The 18,915-nt window shown below is 53.5% G+C and overlaps 1 protein-coding gene across 1 annotated transcript in view; it reads right to left on the minus strand.

Moving 5' to 3' along the window:
• Positions 1-634: 634 nt before the first annotated feature.
• XXYLT1 (xyloside xylosyltransferase 1) overlaps positions 635-18,915 on the minus strand; it is a 161,636-nt gene continuing 143,355 nt past the window's right edge. The window contains exon 4 of the mRNA XM_034999857.1: positions 635-2,167. Within this exon, the coding sequence (XP_034855748.1) occupies positions 1,771-2,167 (397 nt within the window). The 3' untranslated portion in view covers positions 635-1,770. The remainder of the gene's footprint in view (positions 2,168-18,915) is intronic.

An 18,915-nucleotide genomic window follows, 5' to 3' on the forward strand; every position in this document is an offset into this window, starting at 1 on the left:
AATCGGAATCACCTTCATGAGGTTTTCGTGAGCATCATCAGTTGTGCATAAACCCCCAATACAATGCTCGGCGCACAGCAGGTGTTCAACAACTAGCAGCTATAAATAGGAAACCAAGCACCTAGGAGAACAGACCAATTCTGCCGGAGCACAGGCAGGAGAGAGACGTGCTCCGTTTGGTCAGGGGATGATGTAACCGGACAGTCTGGAGTAAGGAGGGAAGGGGCTGTTCTTGCTTCCAGGAGATGATTCTCTAGTGACCCCGATACGACCCAGCTGCCCTCCCCATCCCCATGGCCGGGGAGCACGCTAAGGTCCGTCATGTGGACGGCGGGGGGTGGGAGGGCTCTGAATAGCACTGACTGCACTCTTTTTTTTTTTTTAAGATTATTTTTATTTGAGAGAGAATGAGAGAGAGCACATGAGAGGGGTTAGGGTCAGAGGGAGAAGCAGACTCCCTGCCGAGCAGAGATCCCAATGCGGGACTCGATCCAGGGACTCCAGGATCATGACCTGAGCCGAAGGCAGTCGCTTTAACCAACTGAGCCACCCAGGCGCCCCTGACTGCACTCTTGATTCAGAACCTCCAGGGAGCAGTAAACCATGATCGGAGAAGAAACAACGTTAATCATTGTGTTCTCAAAGCTTGTTTATTAGCTATTCTCACTCATGGTGAAGAGAAATAAAAAAGTGAATGAAATGGAAATCAAAGGAGATGAAAATCCAACCACAGTTCTTCCCCGAGGACCTCCGCTGAACTAGACAAAATGCACCATCAGGGGCTTCGTGTCTGCATCTTACAAGGGAACTCATTCAGAGAAGAACCTAATTTCTTCGAAGGAACAGGGTCTAATATGATGCAATAAGAAAAATCACAGGATGAGGTTTTAAACAGAGACTGAATGCCTATCAGTCTATGAGGGACCCCCCTTCGGAGCCACCCGGTTATGCACAGAAACTGAGGGGCTCCTCTTTGGAATGCATCTTCCCCATCCAGATGACTCTATCACCTGTCCCTGGGGGCGGCCAAGCTCTGTTCTTTGATGGCGGATCTGACTTCCGAGCACCGGCTGGTCACCTGAAGCCGGCTGTGATGAAGGAGGGATAATGAGGTTCTGGGATGCGGCTGGGAGCGAGAAGCTGGGGAAGCTACAGTAATGAGGCCGGGTTTCTCAGGTGGGCCGCGGCTGGCCCTGCAGACCCTCCCCGAGCCGGTGGTGACCTTCACACCCTGACCGGGCAATGTGGGCATGGTGGGAACAAGCACACAGCCTCCTAGGGTGCACGTGTGGAAGGTGGGCATTCGCTGGATGCTTCAACTTGGGGCCGGCTGTGAAAACCCCAGCTCACTGGTTCAGCGCTCCCTGAGAGCCCTAGCAGTACTGTTTGTTCTTTCTGGCAAAAGGGAAGCTTGTCAATTTAAAATAAATTTATATTTGGTCTAAGAAATGCCAGTGCTTAAAAGGATTTCCATTGTTTTGGGGGCTGAGGGCACGAAGGGCCATTGTCTTTCCTTTCTCCTCTTTACGCGCCTGTTTCCGAGCCCCCTGGAAGATGTCTATGTGTTGGCCCTCCACGATGCCCGGCCCCCCGGAGAGAAAGGGCCCCGAGCACCAGCAACGCATAGGCCAGTCCTCACTGGGCGGGACAGTGGCAGCACCTCGTCCGAAGCACATCCCCACAGAGGTTCGGACGCCAGCCTGGGGCCGGTAGCAGGGGTGCCCCTTGGGCTCCCCCGGAGACCCGAGGGCACGGCAGACGGGGATGCACCTAGGCGTCCGGGATGGGGGTGTTGCAGTTCCCATGGTAGATCTTGACGTGGCCCTCACACCGGAAGTAAGCCTCAAAGACGTCACTGTAGCCGTGGTCCCTCCACCAGGTGCAAAGCTGCCGGTTCCAGGTGCAGTCCAGCACGTGGAAGAGCTCGGGGTGCTCCATGCCGATCATGGTGAAGAAGTCCTGGTCCCCGAGGTGGCCGCGGAAGTGGTACTTGTCGGCCAGCTGCTGCACCTGCGCCGGCTCCAGCAGGCGGCCGTAGAGGGCGGACTGGCGCATGGCCTCCAGGTTCAGCAGCATCACGCCGCTGTTGAAGCCAGGCAGCCCCTCGGGGGGAGGGCCCCCAACCCGCGTCTTGGGGTTCTCGTGGCGGAACTGCCAGAATGTGTGCCTGGGAAGGGGAAAGAGAGCAGATTTCACCGGGTTTGTGCGGGTAAAACAGTCTGCCGGCCCTATTTTCCTGGGCCTTCACAACCAGCCTGGAGAGAGATGCCATTTTCACTCCAGTTTTACTGCTCTGAGGACTGGGAGGGTCTCAGGTTCGGAATCGGCATCACACCACCAGAAAGTGGCACAACTGCACTCAGACCCAGGCCTCCTGACTCCAAGCCTCACGGTCTTCCCATATCCTCTGCTCCTTCAGGAATGCAACATTGCTAATGTTTGTATAGGACTCAGCAAGCAGCAGGCACTGCACAAAATCAGCTTATTTTCTCCCCCACCATAGCCTATGAGACAGGTGCTCTCTGGGATGGTCTGTCACTTCCCAGCGGAGGAAGATGATGCACAGAGAAGTTCTGTAGCTTGCCTGAAGTCACACAGCTAATGAGTATGCAGTTGCAGAACCAGGGACTAAACCCAGGCATCTGGCTCCAGAGTCTACTTTTTAAGATGGCAACAATCCTGGTAGAACTTTCTATCCCCTTGTCTTTGTGATCTTTTTTTTTTTAAAAAGATTTTATTTATTTGGCAGAGAGAGAGAGAGCAAGCAGGCAGAGGGAGAGAGAGAAGCAGACTCCCCGCTGAGCAGGGAGCCCAATGCGGGGCTCGATCCCAGGACCCTGGGATCATGACCTGAGCCGAAGACAGATGCTTAACCGACTGAGCCACCCAGGCGCTCCTGTCTTTGTGATCTTGAAAAGGAGAGGAGAGAGGTGGGGGAAGCGCTTCTGAGCAGTGATCTGGTAAAGCAGTAGAAAGCTATATGCAGGCTAAAATAAACTGGGTTTCCGCTTTAGAACAAGCTTCATTTATTAAGGCCCAAGCCCTGCACTTCTGAAAGGCTGGACAGGGGTTTGAGGCCTGAAACACACGCGTGGGTTAGGGTGAAAAGCAGCTGGGGAACAGTCAGGTAGAATTATGGCTATTTTAGAGGGAATGTCTCCTCAGTCTTCTCTCAAGGCAGATTTAGAAATCTGATCTAGGTCTACAGTTCATGGGGTGTTAGCACCAGAGGGACCCTTCCAGGTCTTCTATCCAAATGCTTCCATTTGGAGAAGGGGAGACAGATCGAGAAACCTCCTTGTGGGTGACATGGTCAGAGCGCCAGCCACTCTGTTCTCCAACCTCCTTAAGCTCCTGTGCAAGTTCCCGTGCATGCTGCTGGGGTGGCGCACAGCAGGACTCAGAGGGGTCCTGGGCTCCATGTCCCCAGAGGAGCCTGCGGCCTGCAGGACGGCAGGGAGATGGCAGGCCCTTTGTTGAGGGCAAGGGGCAGGAGCGTAGTCCACATCACACCACATCCCACCTATTTTTACCAGCTCTGCCCCTTCCCTCGACAGTCCTCCGGATGGGGGATGCATCGGGGTAAGCCAAGTCTGCCCCCAGCCTGGAAGTGCCATCCCCTGAGCCTCCCAGAGGTCGCTTCCCCAACCAGTTACAGGGCAGGATCTGTGTGGTGAAGCGGCCGGTGCAGGGGAAAGAAGAGCAGACCCCACGGCGGCCATAGAGATCCATTTCCCAGTTCCCACACACTGCTCTGTGTCTGGGAATCAGACGGACCTTCCTTGAGGTCTCGTGTATCATCACAAAGGGCACCGAGAGTCTGATCCTGGTGAGGGGAAAAGCATTCCCTCTGGACATTCTGACAAGTGGAATAACAGGTCTGTTGTTTGAATTTTGCCGTAATTGGACTGTGAGTGGAACAAGCTCTGGCGCCTGCTTGGTGATAACAACCTTGGCAAAAATAAGCTTCCAGAGCACACAGAGATGCTGGAGCCCTTCTAGCCACAAAAGCCTCCAGTGATGGGATCACAGGGGCACTGGAATGTGCTCTGGCAACTTGGTCCATTTTACCGTATTTCTTCCAAATGGTTACCTTCGGGTCCAGGCTGCAAGCCACTAATATTCTACCAAATGAATCTGGGCCACCACAGCATGGGAGAGGAGGGGTCCTCCAACCAGGAGGACAGGAGTTTTACTGCCAAGCCATGGATTCAGGCTTCGGGGAGAGAGGAGAAGTATTTACCAGGGAGGGGAGGAGCGGGAGAGGAGACGTCTGGAGTAGACAGGCAGGGCCGGGCCTGTGGAGGCCCTGGACACCGCGAGGCCATCATCTTCCTTCCGTTCTTCCCCCAGGTCTCGTCTCTCCCCTTCCCAGAGGACCAGGGGAGGGCGAACAGGGTGCAGGCTGGTGGTCAAGTCCGCCCTCCCCGATCTGTGAGGCCTCTCCAGAACCTCAGCACCTCACATGGCGCCCACACGGCGGGGCCTTCAGGACATGAAATTACTTGACAAGGAATGATGGAAAGGTCGGTGTGGCTCAGGCTACGTAGCCTTCGGTGTCGTCTGGAACCGGCGGGGGGGGGGGGGGGGCAGGAAAACATCAGGACACAAAGCTGCAGCTGCAGATGGAAAGCGAGCCGCTGCACTGAGCACTCGAGCCCCCAGGGCCACATTTCTCCAGCGTGGTGAGGGGCAGGGGACCACGAGAGGGTGCTCAGGGCTTTTCAAAGGGCTCAGTATGGTCTCTACTCTTGAGCAAGCTAGGGAGTGGAGAGGTCATCCGCAGCCCTGCGGTACTCCACGGAGCTTCCCTGTCTCTACCAGACTGACCTGCTACCGAACTTGCTGGGCTCAGGACAGCAGGGCCAGAGGCAGAGACAGAAAAACGAGCACCCTTCCAGGTGGAGCCCATAACCCAGGTGGCTCTTTGGGAAGCTCATGCCTAGCCCTGCTGTTGCTATCGGCACAAAGAGGCATTTTATAACAAAGCCAGAGAGAACCAGGTCTGGGACATCAGCACATTATGATTTGTAAGGAGAAGCGAAGGAGGGACAGGAAATTGGAAACGCAAGCCACCCAGGATGTCTGCTGAAGCAAAAAAACAGCCTGAAAGTGAACCAGTGATTCCCTAAGTACAAAATTATTTCCAGGGTGCCCTTGTTTAAAGCATGCCTACTGCTTCAGAATGAACCCAGACAGACAGAGCAGCCACTTGGAGGAGAGGTGGGTTTTCCTGGCCTCCGTGTCAGCTGGTTTGTGTGGAGGAACCACACCGGCCTTGGGATGGAGAGAAGTACACAGAGACGTTGAGGGACTGGAGCTCACGAGCACGGGCCCTGATCCCACATGAACGGGCCGAACGGGGTGGTCCGGCCGGGTCCTCAGCTGCCACAGCACGGCAAGCATGGCAGAGCCCTCTTCCGTTCCCCACCTCTGCTCCTGGGCAGTGCGGGGACGTCACGGTCCGCATTCTCACAGGGACGGAATAGAGGTCCCCGGTGCATCAGGGGCAGGCCCGACTTGAACACGAGGGCTCTGGTCTCTAAAGTCCCTTTCGTCTTAGCCTCAGATTCCATGAGCTAAGGTTCCCGGGAGCAGCACTTGGATTTCAATCTAATTTCTGAAGTTGGCTGACACTGCCAAGGCCACGGCCTCTGGGGACCTGGCTGGCAGGTGAGGCAGAAGCTGCTGGTGCCTCGCTGGGAGGGGGTCAGACCCAAGAGCCTCTCTGAGGGGGGTCAGAGAGGGCCCCAGACCCTCGCCTTCCTCACAGGGCCTGGGGCTGATGATATATATTCACAGGGCACTGCCAGAGGTATGTGCTGAGGCTGCAGGAGCCTCTGTATGAATGCAGGTATCTGGTTCTGAGTCCTGGAGCTTCCAGAAGTTTCTCAGATTAAGCTCCAAGCCCACAGTCCACCAAGTTGCCCTGACTCATCCTGGCCCTGGGCCTCTGCAGAGGCTTGTCTCCATCCTCCACTGTCACCTGGAGACACACATTAGAGGGGACAGGATTTCTTCTTCTTCAGAAATAACTTCAAATGCGAAACAAGCCCTCGTGGAGGCAGTCCACTGTAAATACTGAGTCTTTCCAGGAATCAATGAGGCTTGTTGGGAAAACACAAATTAAGAACCTTCAAGTACATTCTTCCAGGTATGGGCAATGAATTTCCTAAATTTATTCTATTGAGTATGCCTTAACTCATACTCATTAAAAAAGACTATTAAAAACGAGTACACTAGTTTTCATGAAGAAAACCCATCTTTACAGAAAGAGGTATTTGAAATCATTTTGAAAAGCTAAGTCATTTCCTCCCTTCAAGTCTTTCCCTGATGATCATTGCCAAGGTCACTCCAACAAGTCTCTCAACTAGAGAGCCTGGCCAGAGGACCTGGGAAAGAACGCATGTTGTCATGAATAACCCTTTCTCCTCCCACCCACCCCAATCACAGACCCTCCTGCCCCCCTATCTTTCCATGATTTTCTCCTGGGCTGGCCTTTCTTGGATCCTAAGGCTCAGAATTTTCCACTTTCACTTCTGAGAGGGTTGAGAAGAAAGATGGGAACACAACAATGAGCCTGGGCAATCCGCATCAGGCTCACTAAGAAGGTTCTAGAAGCCCGTGCTGACTGACGCTGAGTTCAAGCTGCTGGTTTTCAGGCAGAGAGGGCTCCATTTTCTGAGGTTCCGAAGGACAGCGTCATGTGTGGCACTTCTCCCTGTGGCTTACCCCTCGAGTGTGCATCAGAGTCAAGTGCAAAGTCACCAGTGAGCAAGCAAAGCTGGGCCTCTTCCCAGAGGAAGCACGCCGTCTGGATGCTGTCTAATCAGTGAAGGCTGGAATCAGGAAACACTACTCCCTTTATGCCCATGCTTGTCGCCCAGGACCAATTAGCTCTTGTTTGACTTGGAAGGGACCCTGTTTTCCAGTCCTTTGAGAGAAAAGGCCAGGAGTGAAGAGCAGTGCTCAGTAGCCCAGTGTTCCATCCACCCCAGGGCCTGCGAAGTGACCAGGGAACAGTTCTGGGTGATGTGGGGCTGATTTTGGAGCAAGGACAGTGTCTCTCATTCCTGCCTTGAGCTAAAGTTCTGGGAGACGGGCACAGACTCTCCAGTTCTTTAGGGGAACCACGGCCCTGTGGTATCAACCTGGAGATGACATAGACTGCTGACACTGTGAGGCTTTAAACGGCCATTTCTGGGGCACCTGGGTGGCTCAGTCGTTAAGCGTCTGCCTTGGGGCTCCCTGTTGGGCGGGAAGCCTGCTTCTCCTTCTCCCACTCCCCCTGCTTATGTTCCCTCTCTTGCTCTATCTCTCTCTGTCAAATAAATAAATAAAATATTTAAAAAATAATAATAAACGGCCATTTCCCTAGGGCGTTCCTCGCTGTCAGGAGTCACAGTTGCCCCTCAGCAGGATCTCTTGCTAGCAAGTCAGGTCCCTAGTTCTGCTGGACAGAAACGTTCCCGAAGCCAGTGGTGGCAGGACCAGGATGAGAGGGGTCCCTCCTGGAACCACAGGCTACCAGAACCTAAAGACTCAGGAAGATTCTTAGTTCACCTGCCTATTTTACAAATGAGGACACTGAGGCTCGGAAATTGTTCTGCCTGGAGTCACACCACTGAAAAGGCAACCCCCAATCCCAGGCCGAGGATTTTGCTTTTCCACAAATGCCTCTGCTCAGAGAAGGCGACTGTTCTCTCCCACCACTCAACAAGCCCTGTGCCAGGTGAGACCGTGCCACTTAGTGCCAAGCTTCCGGGAGGCAGAGTTCATGCTTTCCCATCTGGCAGGGACTAGCTCCTCCAGGCTTAACATGCCTGCACCTGGAAGGGGAGCTGGGCCCCCAAGTGGCTGATGGAGCTTTTGCTGGGGGCAGCGGGTGGAAGGCGTGTGCTTGCCCTTGTTTGCAGGACCTCAAAAGAAATGTGCTTGCTTTCAAACACCAGCCCTGTTTGCAGGCCAGCAACTGAGTTTCCAACCACAATATGCCCAGAACTGAGAGAGGACAACAGGTCAGGGTTGAGGCAGGGGGCACGTGGGCAGAGCTGGGGATGTTGGAACCAGGTGGCCTGGCAGGAGAGCAGAGGACTTCTGGGGGTACTGAGACCCAAAAGAGACTCCCCAGAGATGTCTAGGGATTTCCTCAAGGCCCTCCTCCAGAAGGAACCAGAAGCACCAGAGTCCCCCGTTCACCCCTCCCTGCACCAGAAGCTGCCAAGCTTCCTACTTTGCAAACTGGTATCTCTGTACTGCCCGCCCCAGTCTGAGAGAATGAGGGCTCATGGAAGTAAGATGAGCTGAGGAAGGTCTGGGGGTGAAGAGGAGGGAGAAAGGAGTTAACATCTGCTGAGTCTGTGTTTTCTGAATGCTGTGTTGGAGCTTTTAGCTGGAGGAGGGGCGGGGGGGGTCACAACAGGGCACTGGGGTAGGTATTAATTACAAATTTTCTAGAGAGCTGACCTGGACACTGGGCTTTTCATTCTTATCTACTAGACCACTGAGCTCTCTACATCTGTCTGCTGGGGCATCACAGACTACGTGGGGGGCTTGAACAACATAAATTTTTCTTCCTCTGCTCTGAAGGCTGCAAGTCTGAGATCAAGGTGTCGGCGGCAGGGTTCCTTCTGAGGGCTAAGGAAGAACCTGTTCTGTGTCTCTCTCCAACCTCTGGGGGTTGGTTGGCAACCTTTGGCTTCATTTTAGAAGCATCACCCCAATATCTGCCTTCATCTTCACATAGCATTCTCCCTGTTTGTGTGTCTGTGTCCAAATCTCCACCCCGTTTTTTAAAACATTTTATTTATTTATTTATTTATTTGAGAGAGAGCGAGCATGGGAGAAGCAGACTCCCCGGTGAGCAGGGAGCCCGATGCAGGGCTCGATCCCAGGACCCTGGGATCATGACCTGAGTCGAAGGCAGACACTTAACCAACTGAGCCATGCAGGCACCCTCAAATCTCCCCTTTTTAAGATACTAGTCATACTGGGCTAGGGGGCCTACCTACTCCAGTGTGACCTCATCTTAACTCATTACATCCGTGACAAACCTATTTCCAAATAAGGTCACAGTCTGAGGGCCTGGGAATTAGGACTTCAACATCTGAATGGGGGGACGGGGCACACAATTGGCCCATAACACTCTAACGATGAAGACAAAGGGAAATAGCACACAGCTTATCTTCACCTATGTTCTCACTGTCCAGACTACGAGGGCACCTGTGGAGTCTAGAGCTGCCCTCAGCAAATTCCCTGACCCCCGCCATCCCCAGTGGGCTGAGACAGTCATGACAGGCTGGGTTGCATCTGTCCAGGAGGGTCACAGAAGGAGGGTAGGTGTCTGTAGCGGGACACGCAGGCTACCGAGCAAAGCAGAGGGATTCAGAAATGTGGGTGTAGGGATGGGGGTGGGGGGTAAGAGGTGACGCAATACCAGTCAGCCTGCAGAAAGATGCCCAAAAATCCACCCTGCGGTATCTCCTCCAGTTCTTAGTGAGACATGTAGGAGCACCAGACAGCACTCGGAGTGGAGAGAATAATCAATCAGCGGTCACCCAAATATTGAATGGAGCACCTATCAGACTCAACCGATACAATGGCAAGTAGAACATTCCTGCCCTCAAGAAACTGGTGGTCGAGCAAGGAGAGGAGACCCTGACACGAGCACACCAACAGTGTCCATCATGCAAGGAAGGGGTCTACATCTGGACTCAGGAGGCTAGGGGTAAGGGCAAGCTGTACAAGCCCCCGGGCCTCTCAGGGCCTTGGTTTGCCCAGCGCTAACATGGGGATGGGGGTGAGACACCCACAGGGCTATGATGGGACTCCAGGAGCACATGGGTACGTGAACCCTGCCAAGTGCCAGGCCCACGAGGGGTGGCCCTAACTGGCACAGAAGGGCAGAGCCCCACCATGCCCGGGCTCCTCTCATGGTGTAGTACCTCCTCTCTGTAGTACCTCAGAGAGCAGCCCTCATCCACCTAGCCAGCCAGAAAACCATCTGGAGGCTTCTGTTCCGACATGGCTTCCTGCCTCAATGAAGTCTGGAATAAAGGTGACCAGCGCTGTCTGGCTCATGCCCAAAGCTGCACCAGCTATGACCGACCATCTCCGTAAAACCCAGCACAGCAGTGGATCAGGGAGGGTGGACATCCCTGCCAGGAAGGCCTCTGACCTGCCACAAGATGGCCCGACCAATTCTGAGCCTGGCGGCCCCCCAAACACCCACAGTCCTCCTTTCCCCCGGAGACCTCTGGAAGGACAGCTGCTTGGTGTGAGGTCTCCCATGGCATGGCACAGTCAGGGCCCCGAGGCTTCCCATTCCCCCATGTCCACAGGAGGGTGGGATGCCCTTCTCTGAGTTACCAGTCCTCTTCTCACGTCTCCGGCCCGCCCACCGCTGCCCATGCCCAGCCTGCGGGGACATCTCGGCCACACGGGCTTCCTCCCATACCTGCTGCCCCAGAGCTGTGAACACAGGTGTGTGGGCTGGGGGACTTGCGGTCACTCAATCTGACAAACAGCTCCCGAGCGTGCTGTGCCTGAACTGGGCTAGGCCCTGGAGGGCTGCATGGGGAGGGCCTGGGGAGGGACAAGGGACAGATGATGGAGGAAGAGGCACTGGAGGCTTCAAGCAGGCAGATGGAGCTCTGAGGGGCTTCATGCCTGAGGTGTGACAGGGACAGTGGACACTAACAGCCAAGGCAAGACTAGGAGGATAAAAAGGGGAGTGACCCGCTCAGTCTTGAACAGATGTCAGCAAGAATAGTGATGGGGGAGAGCCCTGCAGGTGGTTGGGGACAGGTCACAGGCAGCGGCACAAAGCAAGCATGACAGAATTCTGGGGAGTTCCAACATTTAGGGGATGGAAGAAGAGGAGCCGGGAAATGCACTCTCAATAATTTCAATGACAGTAATGATGGCCTCACCATGGCCTCATGGTTCTTCAAACCCCACCTGAGCTACCTACCCACTTGGCTCTCCCTCCGTGAACCTTGCCATCAGAAGGTGCTCTGCTCCAGTGATGGGGAACTGGGATAGGTCCCCTCTGACTGCATTGTCCTGTGTGTCCCCCTGCAGAACCAGATTGCCGGCCCCTGGAGAGCCTCTGGGGGTCCACCTCTCCCTATTCTCTAGATAGTCTCCCCTGGATCTTCCTGGCTCCCCACCCACTCTAAACTGCCCCCATTACCTCACTGCATATGAGAATATGGACAGTATTGAAAGCTGCAAAGGAAGGGAACTTGGAAATGCTACAGGAGACTACAGACCTCTGACAGAGGTGAGTGACAGAGACTAAGGAGCTGGGCACTTAGCACGGGGTAAGACATGGATAGGGGGGATATCTATATGCCCAGGGAAAGGAATGTGCATGCCAGACTAAAGAGGTAAGAAATACAGGGTGAGTGACAGGGTGGGTACTTTGAGGAATGATAATCATGATGATGGCTAATACTTAGTGAGCATTTACTATGTGTGAGACCCTGTTTTAAGTCCTAATTTAATGTTTGTAACAAACAAACGAGGTAAGTAGTATTCTCTCCATGTTACAGATGAGCAAAGTATGGTAGGGGGATACGAACCATTTGCCCATGGTCACAGGAGCCAGGCAGAAGAGTTTACCAAGAAGAGGGAAATCCCAGGACACATCCGAGACTAGAGAAAGGACATAATGAGAAGATACAGGTTCTGAAGTGGGAATCAGGGACACTGAGAAAGGTCATTTAGGGTGAAGTCTAAATCTTGGGAAGGTTAGGAGGTAACGTCATTTATGGAGACAGAGGGACTTGGGTACCAATAAGGGTTTGAGAAAGAGAAATGGTTTACAAGGGCAGTGAAGAGTCAATAAAAGATGGAAAAAGGATTTTCCTGAGTATGGAAGGTCTGAGTGGAGTCAGGAACCCTGGCATTGATAAACAGAATATGTTATTCATTTTTATGACTTGAGGGCCTAGTGTGGGCATTTGGTTCACAGCAGGCCTTGAGAACTCTTAAGTTTCAAAAGGATGAATGGTTGGATGGATTAAAGAATGGAACGAACAAAGGAACAAGATACTGTAAAATCAGATGGTAGAATTTAAAAGAGGAGAATGGTGAATGAAGGTGGTGGAACAATAGTTTAGAAAGGCAGTTGGGGGAGAATGTACCCTGGGCCCTGTGAACTAGAGCCACGGGGGTCTTTACTGAGGGTAGCCAGGTCTCTGTTTGGGGAAGAAAAAAATTTCCTCTATCCTTCAAAGGTTCTTCCACCTGGTCTTAGAATTAAAGTGACATGAAACAGATTAACAGGAGAAAATAAAAATTAATTTTGTACAAATAGGAACCCTACATACATGAGAAGTTCAAAGACAGAAAGGTAAAGTGAGGTAGATATGCCATCCTGAGCTAAGGAATGGAATAGGGCCGGGGCATCAAAGGGGAGGAGGGCAATAAAAAGAAGAGCAGATGTTTGGTAATTAGATGTTTGCCCTGCCATATAGTTGGATCATTTAGATAAAATTTATCTCTAGTAATAACTCCTACTCTGGGAAAGACTCTCAATTTAGATTCTTCTAGGTAGCTAAGAGAGGAGCAAAAGTTTCTCTTGAGCCTATAGGTATCCACTGCCTTCAGCCCCAAAGAGTCTACATATCAAAGTGACACATTTGGAGGAGACTTGCTTTGAACCCTTGCATTTCTCTCAGGGCGAGGACAGAGAAAATGACGTAGAGATGTCAGACCCATGAGCCGAGGAATGCCTATCTGTGATGAGGTGCCACTGTGACAAAGATTATCAATGAAGGGACCCAGATGGTAACCTGACCCAGGGGTGCCCACAGCCCTCTGGACAATGCCTTTCCTGGCAATGGCCGTGGAAGATGCAGGCCTGCAAATACAAGGCTTGTACATCACTGCTAGGGAGAAGCTCAAATCTGGTAGAAGCCCTAAGACCTAACCAAGAGACTGTAGGGTGTGCAGCCAGCAGGCTGGGCTGCCAAATACCCACATGTAGTTGGCCTGGCATGGGTGGCCAGGGCCCAGCTTTTAGCTCCATAATCCTACCCTTTCCCCAAACTGAAGCTGAGGGAAGGACTTTCATCAGGGTGAAGACAAAACCAGAGAGAGTTACCTTCAGAATCGGCTCACTGCCCCCAGTAGACCCACAGCACTAGGCGACACAGAAAAGAAGTGCCCAGGACACATGCTGGGGTGCTTTCCAGGACAGTGAGCAAAATTCAGTTGTGTGCAGTAAGGGTGATGGGGAAGAGCAGGTGTAGAATTTACTCCTGTGTCCAGAATTAAGCTCAATCGATCCAGCCCAGCACCCTTCACCCTCACAGAAGGGCGTGTTCCACCCCGGGAGCTGGGTGTTGGGGAGACTATGTGGGCATGGCTGACCCAGGTACAAAGGCAATCGAGCTGCAGCAAAATGTGGTATTTCTCAAGCCCAGAAAAAAATCTGTGAGCCTTCCCACTTCATTTAAGCCAACCTCTACCTTTGCTTGTCCCTGCTCACTGTCCTATACTACATTTGTGGCAGGGGTCTTGGTCAAGGGTAAAAACAGTGATTGGCACACTGGCAACTGATAAATGCCAAGGCCCTCCCACCTGTCAAGCACAAGCAAGGACACAGGCACGGCCCCACAGGAGCCCGTTCTGGGCAGCGGCGCTTCTCGGACTTCACTGTGCGAGGGACTTGCCTGGGATCTCATTAAAATGCAGATTCTCATTCAGAGGCTGCATTTCTGGCAAGCTCTCAGATAATTCTGATGCTGCTGGCCCAAGGATCATACACTCAGAAGGAAAAAAAAATGGTGTTTTTATAAAGAGATGAAAACCAGGAGAGTAGCAATGATGTCATTTTATCTTGCAAACGGCCATAAAGTAGGCACATATAGAGCCACTTACAAATGTCATACAGATTTTATGCTAATACCTTCCTGTACCTTCTCACTTTATCACAGCTCTGGGAAGGGGGAGCAGGGTGGGCGGGGGACCACTAGGGAAATGTTTCCTGGAAGCAGCGTGCTTATGGCACCAGGAGGGAGGGCCCAGCCCGGCCACCTTCTATCCCAGGGATTAGCCATTAGTCTGGAGTGGAGGGGGAGGCAGGGCAGGGCAGCAGGGATACATTAGTTTTCCACCGCCTTGAAAAAAGTACTGGTACGTCATGGCGTTAAGAATGCAGGTTCTGGGAGCAGACGGTCCAGATTCAAATCCCAGTCCTCTGCTTACTAGCCCAGAGAAGGCACTGCAGCTCTCTGTGCTCCAGGATTCCTGTATGGAACTAGGGTTGTTGGAAGGGGCTTTTGAGGAACGCACGAGATGATGGAAGCAGTGGACGCACATCACACTTGCTGAGAAGCAATGTGGGTTCTCTGCGGCGAACACATGCCTGCTTCCCCCACGCTGTCTGTCACAGGGCTCTGCAACCACCAGTAGGGTGACCGTGAGCAAGTCACCTCCCCTCCTGAGGCCTCAGTTCTTGCATCTGTTAAGTGGATTAATCAGCCCCAGGCTCCTTTCCTGTTTTGAAAGCCTATGGTTTTATGCCCAGAATGATCACCAAACTCCAATAATTAATCTTTCTTTAAATATAGCAGTGTATGAGTACAATGTGGATTTTTTTTCATGTTACTTGCTTTTGTTTCCAAAACCCATTTCTGTGTATCAACAAAGCCCCACGATTTGTGTATGCTGACAAGCTGGCAGAGTCCAGGACTGACGTGCAAGAAAGACCACTCGGCTAGAAGCAGGCTCGTGTTACGTGCTTGCCCAGAGCCTCCCCCTCGGCTTCCCAGTTCAGTGCTCACATGGTGAGCACTGAGCATGTGCTCAGCACAGGAAAGAGGCACACAGAGAGCTGGCTGGGCTGGCCACCTCCTCCACCCCAGGCAGCCCTGAGGTGGTGTCTCATCCTCCTCTGCCTTCTCTGCTACTGGGACCCCTACCACTCCATGATGCCCCAAGATGCAGAAAGACTGTTCTTGACTTTTTAAGCCTCTTCTCACCCAAGGGCAGTGCATTAGAGGTCATCTGTATAAATAGAGTACACCTGAGCAAAACATGCCTGGCCTCTAGCCCACCCAAACATCCAACTTGTCCCTGGCCTGCCCGGTGTCCCCACACAACTAGCTGCACTTCGTGCCCTGAAGCCTCACCACTGGGCACGCCACGGCACGGTCTTCACTTTTCTTTTTTAAAGAAAGGAAAAAAGAAGGAAAGTTACAAAACAATTTGTCCTTAGATCACAAATGTGCTAGGCTGGATCAAGGAGCAACATTAGGAGGGGTTTATCAGAACTGTCTGATTTCAGAAAATAAGCAATTCCTCAAAGGTGGCCTGGAGTCTCAGCTGCTCCCGCATGCCTCAGTCGCCGGAACTGAGGGCGCTTCTGGTCTCTCAGCAGGCCAGCAGTTTCAGCCAGGATCACAGGCCTGCAGGGGAGTCTCGGCAGTTCCAGGCAACGAGCACTGAGGGGAATCCAGGGGTTGAAGCGAGGCAGTCTGTGCGTATGAGGATGGTGGCCGGCTGGGGTGGGGTGGCCTGGAGGAGAGGCAGGAGCTGCTGCAGGGCCCCAGGGGAGCACGGTGGTGGTGTCGAGGATGGGGGGAGCTATTTGTCAGCGGCAGGCGTGTGACTGCACCTGAGGACGGACAGAAACGGGATGGAGGAGGATAAGGAGCCCTACGCCTGGGCTTCTGTCCTGAGCACTCTGGGTGCAGCATAAATGGCAAGGCCTATTTTCATCATTATCACGGACTTTCGCACAGTGACACTGGCTGGGTCGCGCCGCCGTCTCCCACCTCTCCCACAGAGAGACCTTCCCGGCTCAGATCTGCTGCGGCTCTGGTTCTTGACACCATGTCGTCCATAATGGCCTCAGCACCAGCACCACGGGGCCCACTCTTGTCCCTGTGCCTGTCTCCAAACACAGGACCAGGCTGGAAAGATGAGGAAGGGGACAGCCGGGAGATGCTGGCCGGCATGGCCTGTTCACAAGCCCCCTTCTTTCCAGATGACTTGGAGCAAATGTGCCTTTCGCCGGCTCCTTCCAGACGGTAGCCAACCTCACCCTCACCCAGGGCAGGTGAGCTCTTCTCTGCCTCCCTGCCGCATTGTGCTGATTTCCTAGGGAGATTTTTTCCCCCCTTCAAATTGAAAGTGATACTCTTAGCCCCTTCATGGGCCCCTTTCTGCTTAAGTCTCTTCTCCATGCCTTCCAGACGGTTCCCCAGAATCTCTGCAGTGCCTGTGGTGCTCCTTATAAAGGGTTAAAGAATCAGAATTACCCCCCAACACACATAGCACTCTCTCCAGTTGTCCCCGCGGGCATGTCTGGGGCTGCCTAGACTTCTGTGACTTCTCAGCTCTCTCTGGAGTGGAGTACTGGGGCCTAGGCTTAACCAGAACAGGCGACTAGGATCTGAGTGAACGTGAAGAGTGGAATTTTTAAGAACCAGATCAAAGGTGGCGTTAAAATTAGATGCTAGTCCAAGCCACTACCTGAGGAAACTAATTAGGATCCTCTGAAAATAACAGCAGTTCTGCTAGACACTAGTCCTGGAGCCGTATTTCTTCTGGAATATTCTCTGGCTGGTCAGGGGGCAGCCTTTCTTCCTCGAGTGTTCCCGGCCACCTTCTCTCTGCCTTTGTTCCCACGGCAGTTCAGGCTGCCAGACTGCCTACTGAGGAGGACACATCCTGACCTGACCCACATCCAAACTAATTAGGTGCTTATCTTCACCCATCCACACCCCGAGGAGGCACCCATCCCACAAATCCTCGTACCACCAACGTGGGGCTGAGCTGCTCTGCTCTCTGCCCCATGTGGAACCTGCAGGGCTGGCTTACTGGGGAGGCTACAAGTTTCTGACTTGGTCTCAGCCTAAGGAAAAGCAAGAAGAAACCTCAGCTCTGGACACACCCTGGGTAGGAGGCAAAGGAGGAAAGAAACAACCCTGCCCAGGAGAGCCAGGCCAGGACCCATGACAGCCGAGTGTCACCAGATGGCTCCGCCAGCCTGTCAGCAGTCGGTGTAAACCCACATCCACGTCCCCAGGCAGGCTGGTGTCCCCTGCACTCCCATCCTGTGGAGGCCTCGTCCCTCACCGCCTCTTGCCCAAGACCAACAGACACCTGCCCACACGTACACCGGCCCAGGGTGGCCCAGCCACGCCTCCTGGCCACTCACTCTGTCCAGACACAAGTGCACAGGGCTGCTGACGCAGGATAAGACTACCTGGCTTGACACCCCCGACGCCTCCTTCAGAGCCAGACTCCTTCTGGGACCTTGGGAACCTCCCCAGATTAAGCTCTTCAAGCTTCATGTCCTCCTCCTCAGAAGGGCATCCCAGAGGCCCGGGCCTCAGTGAGCGCACTCTGAGGTGACTGCCTCTCCCACAGCCCCAGTCTCTGGATATGTGCGGGGACTTGAGCCCTGTTCTGTGCAGGTGTCAAGTCTTCTCATCCTCACGCGGTCTGCCCTCCCACACGGGTGGGAACTTCACGGCTACCTCGTGCCTCTCTGTACAGACAGGGAAGGTATTTGCGGAAGCCATTCTGACTAGAAGGTGCTCCTTCTCTTCCATGACCCCCCACGGTGGGTCGGCTCAAACCTGCTCCTAAGGAGGTCTTCTCGGCCACACCCCCCTTCTCCACTCCCCCCGTCAGGCTTCTCTCACACAGGAACTGGGCAGTGGGTGGCCGTGTTTCTCTTTCTTGTGCACACCGAACGTAGGTCTGGGATTCAGCAGGCGAAGGAGTGGCATTCTGTACCTCCGACAAGCTCCCAGGCAATGCTGAGGCCGTGCTCCACCAGCCACATTTTGGGTAGTGAGAAGGCAGAGGAAAGAGCAAGGGCTTTTGAGTCAGTCAAACTGCATCCTAGCACCAGCGCCACCGGAACCAGCCAACACACCTCCAGAGGGACACCTCAGGAGAGGGAACTTGCTAGAGAAGTCAGCGAAGTAACTTACGAACACTCTGGGGCACAGAGGTGGGGATGATGAGAGCTCTCCTCCCTCTCCTTGTGTGTCTAATCCTGGGTCTGGCGCATAACCTGTGCCCTGCATGATGGGGGAGAGGGGGTGCGAGGGCCTGAAAGCCTGTCTCTTAGACCGAGGGTCTCTACGTCTAGCTCTGAGTGCTTGTGTGCATGATGCTGGGGAGAGGGGCAGTTCGGGCCGTGCTGATGGGCAGTTCCTCAAGGGACCTGGTATCTGGATGTCTGTGCACGAGCAGGAGTGGCTGCTAACCCATGAGAGGGCCACAGTGAAGCAAAGAGCAGTCAGCCTGGAGCCCTGTGCTCCCCCCTCAGTGGGTCTGACGCCCACTGCAGGCCAGCGGCTCAACGGGAGAAAGCTGGGTGCTTTCAGAAGCTGCATGAGCCAGTCTGGCTGGAAAAGGACCATTTATCAAAACCCTTCCTCTCTCACCCCTCAAGCAGCTTCAGAGAGGGTCTTGCTTGTTTCCAGGGAAAGGCTAGGGACTCAGGGAACTTAGCCCAATATGTGATATATAGCAGTGTTGCTTCTAGGGTCTAAAGCAAAGACAAGAGAAAAAATTAGACCAATGGTCAATCCATCTTCAGCAAGCAAGTCTGCATCCTGCCTCCCCCGCACCCCCATACATAAAAACAAGCCCCTCTGATGTTACTCAGAAAATTATGGTGTTTCAACATACTGTAAGGGCTACCTGCTGAGCCTGGGACCACCTAGGGGAGACTGGGGGACTCCTCTGGCATGGTCCCAGGCCACGTCCAGTGTGGAGGGATGTAGGTGGCCAGACAGGGAGCACCGTAAGTGATGGGGATGCAAACATGGAGCTCAGGGGGCTCTGAGTAGGAGAAATGCCATGTGATCCCCAGAAACCTTGCTCTGTTCCCAGAGTGCATCCCCAACACACACATCTCCTCTGCGTTGGAACTGAAGT

The sequence above is a fragment of the Mirounga leonina genome, unplaced genomic scaffold (genome assembly GCF_011800145.1).
Source record: "Mirounga leonina isolate KUSES-001 unplaced genomic scaffold, KU_Mleo_1.0 Mir_115, whole genome shotgun sequence".
NCBI classification, from domain to species: Eukaryota; Metazoa; Chordata; class Mammalia; order Carnivora; family Phocidae; genus Mirounga; species Mirounga leonina.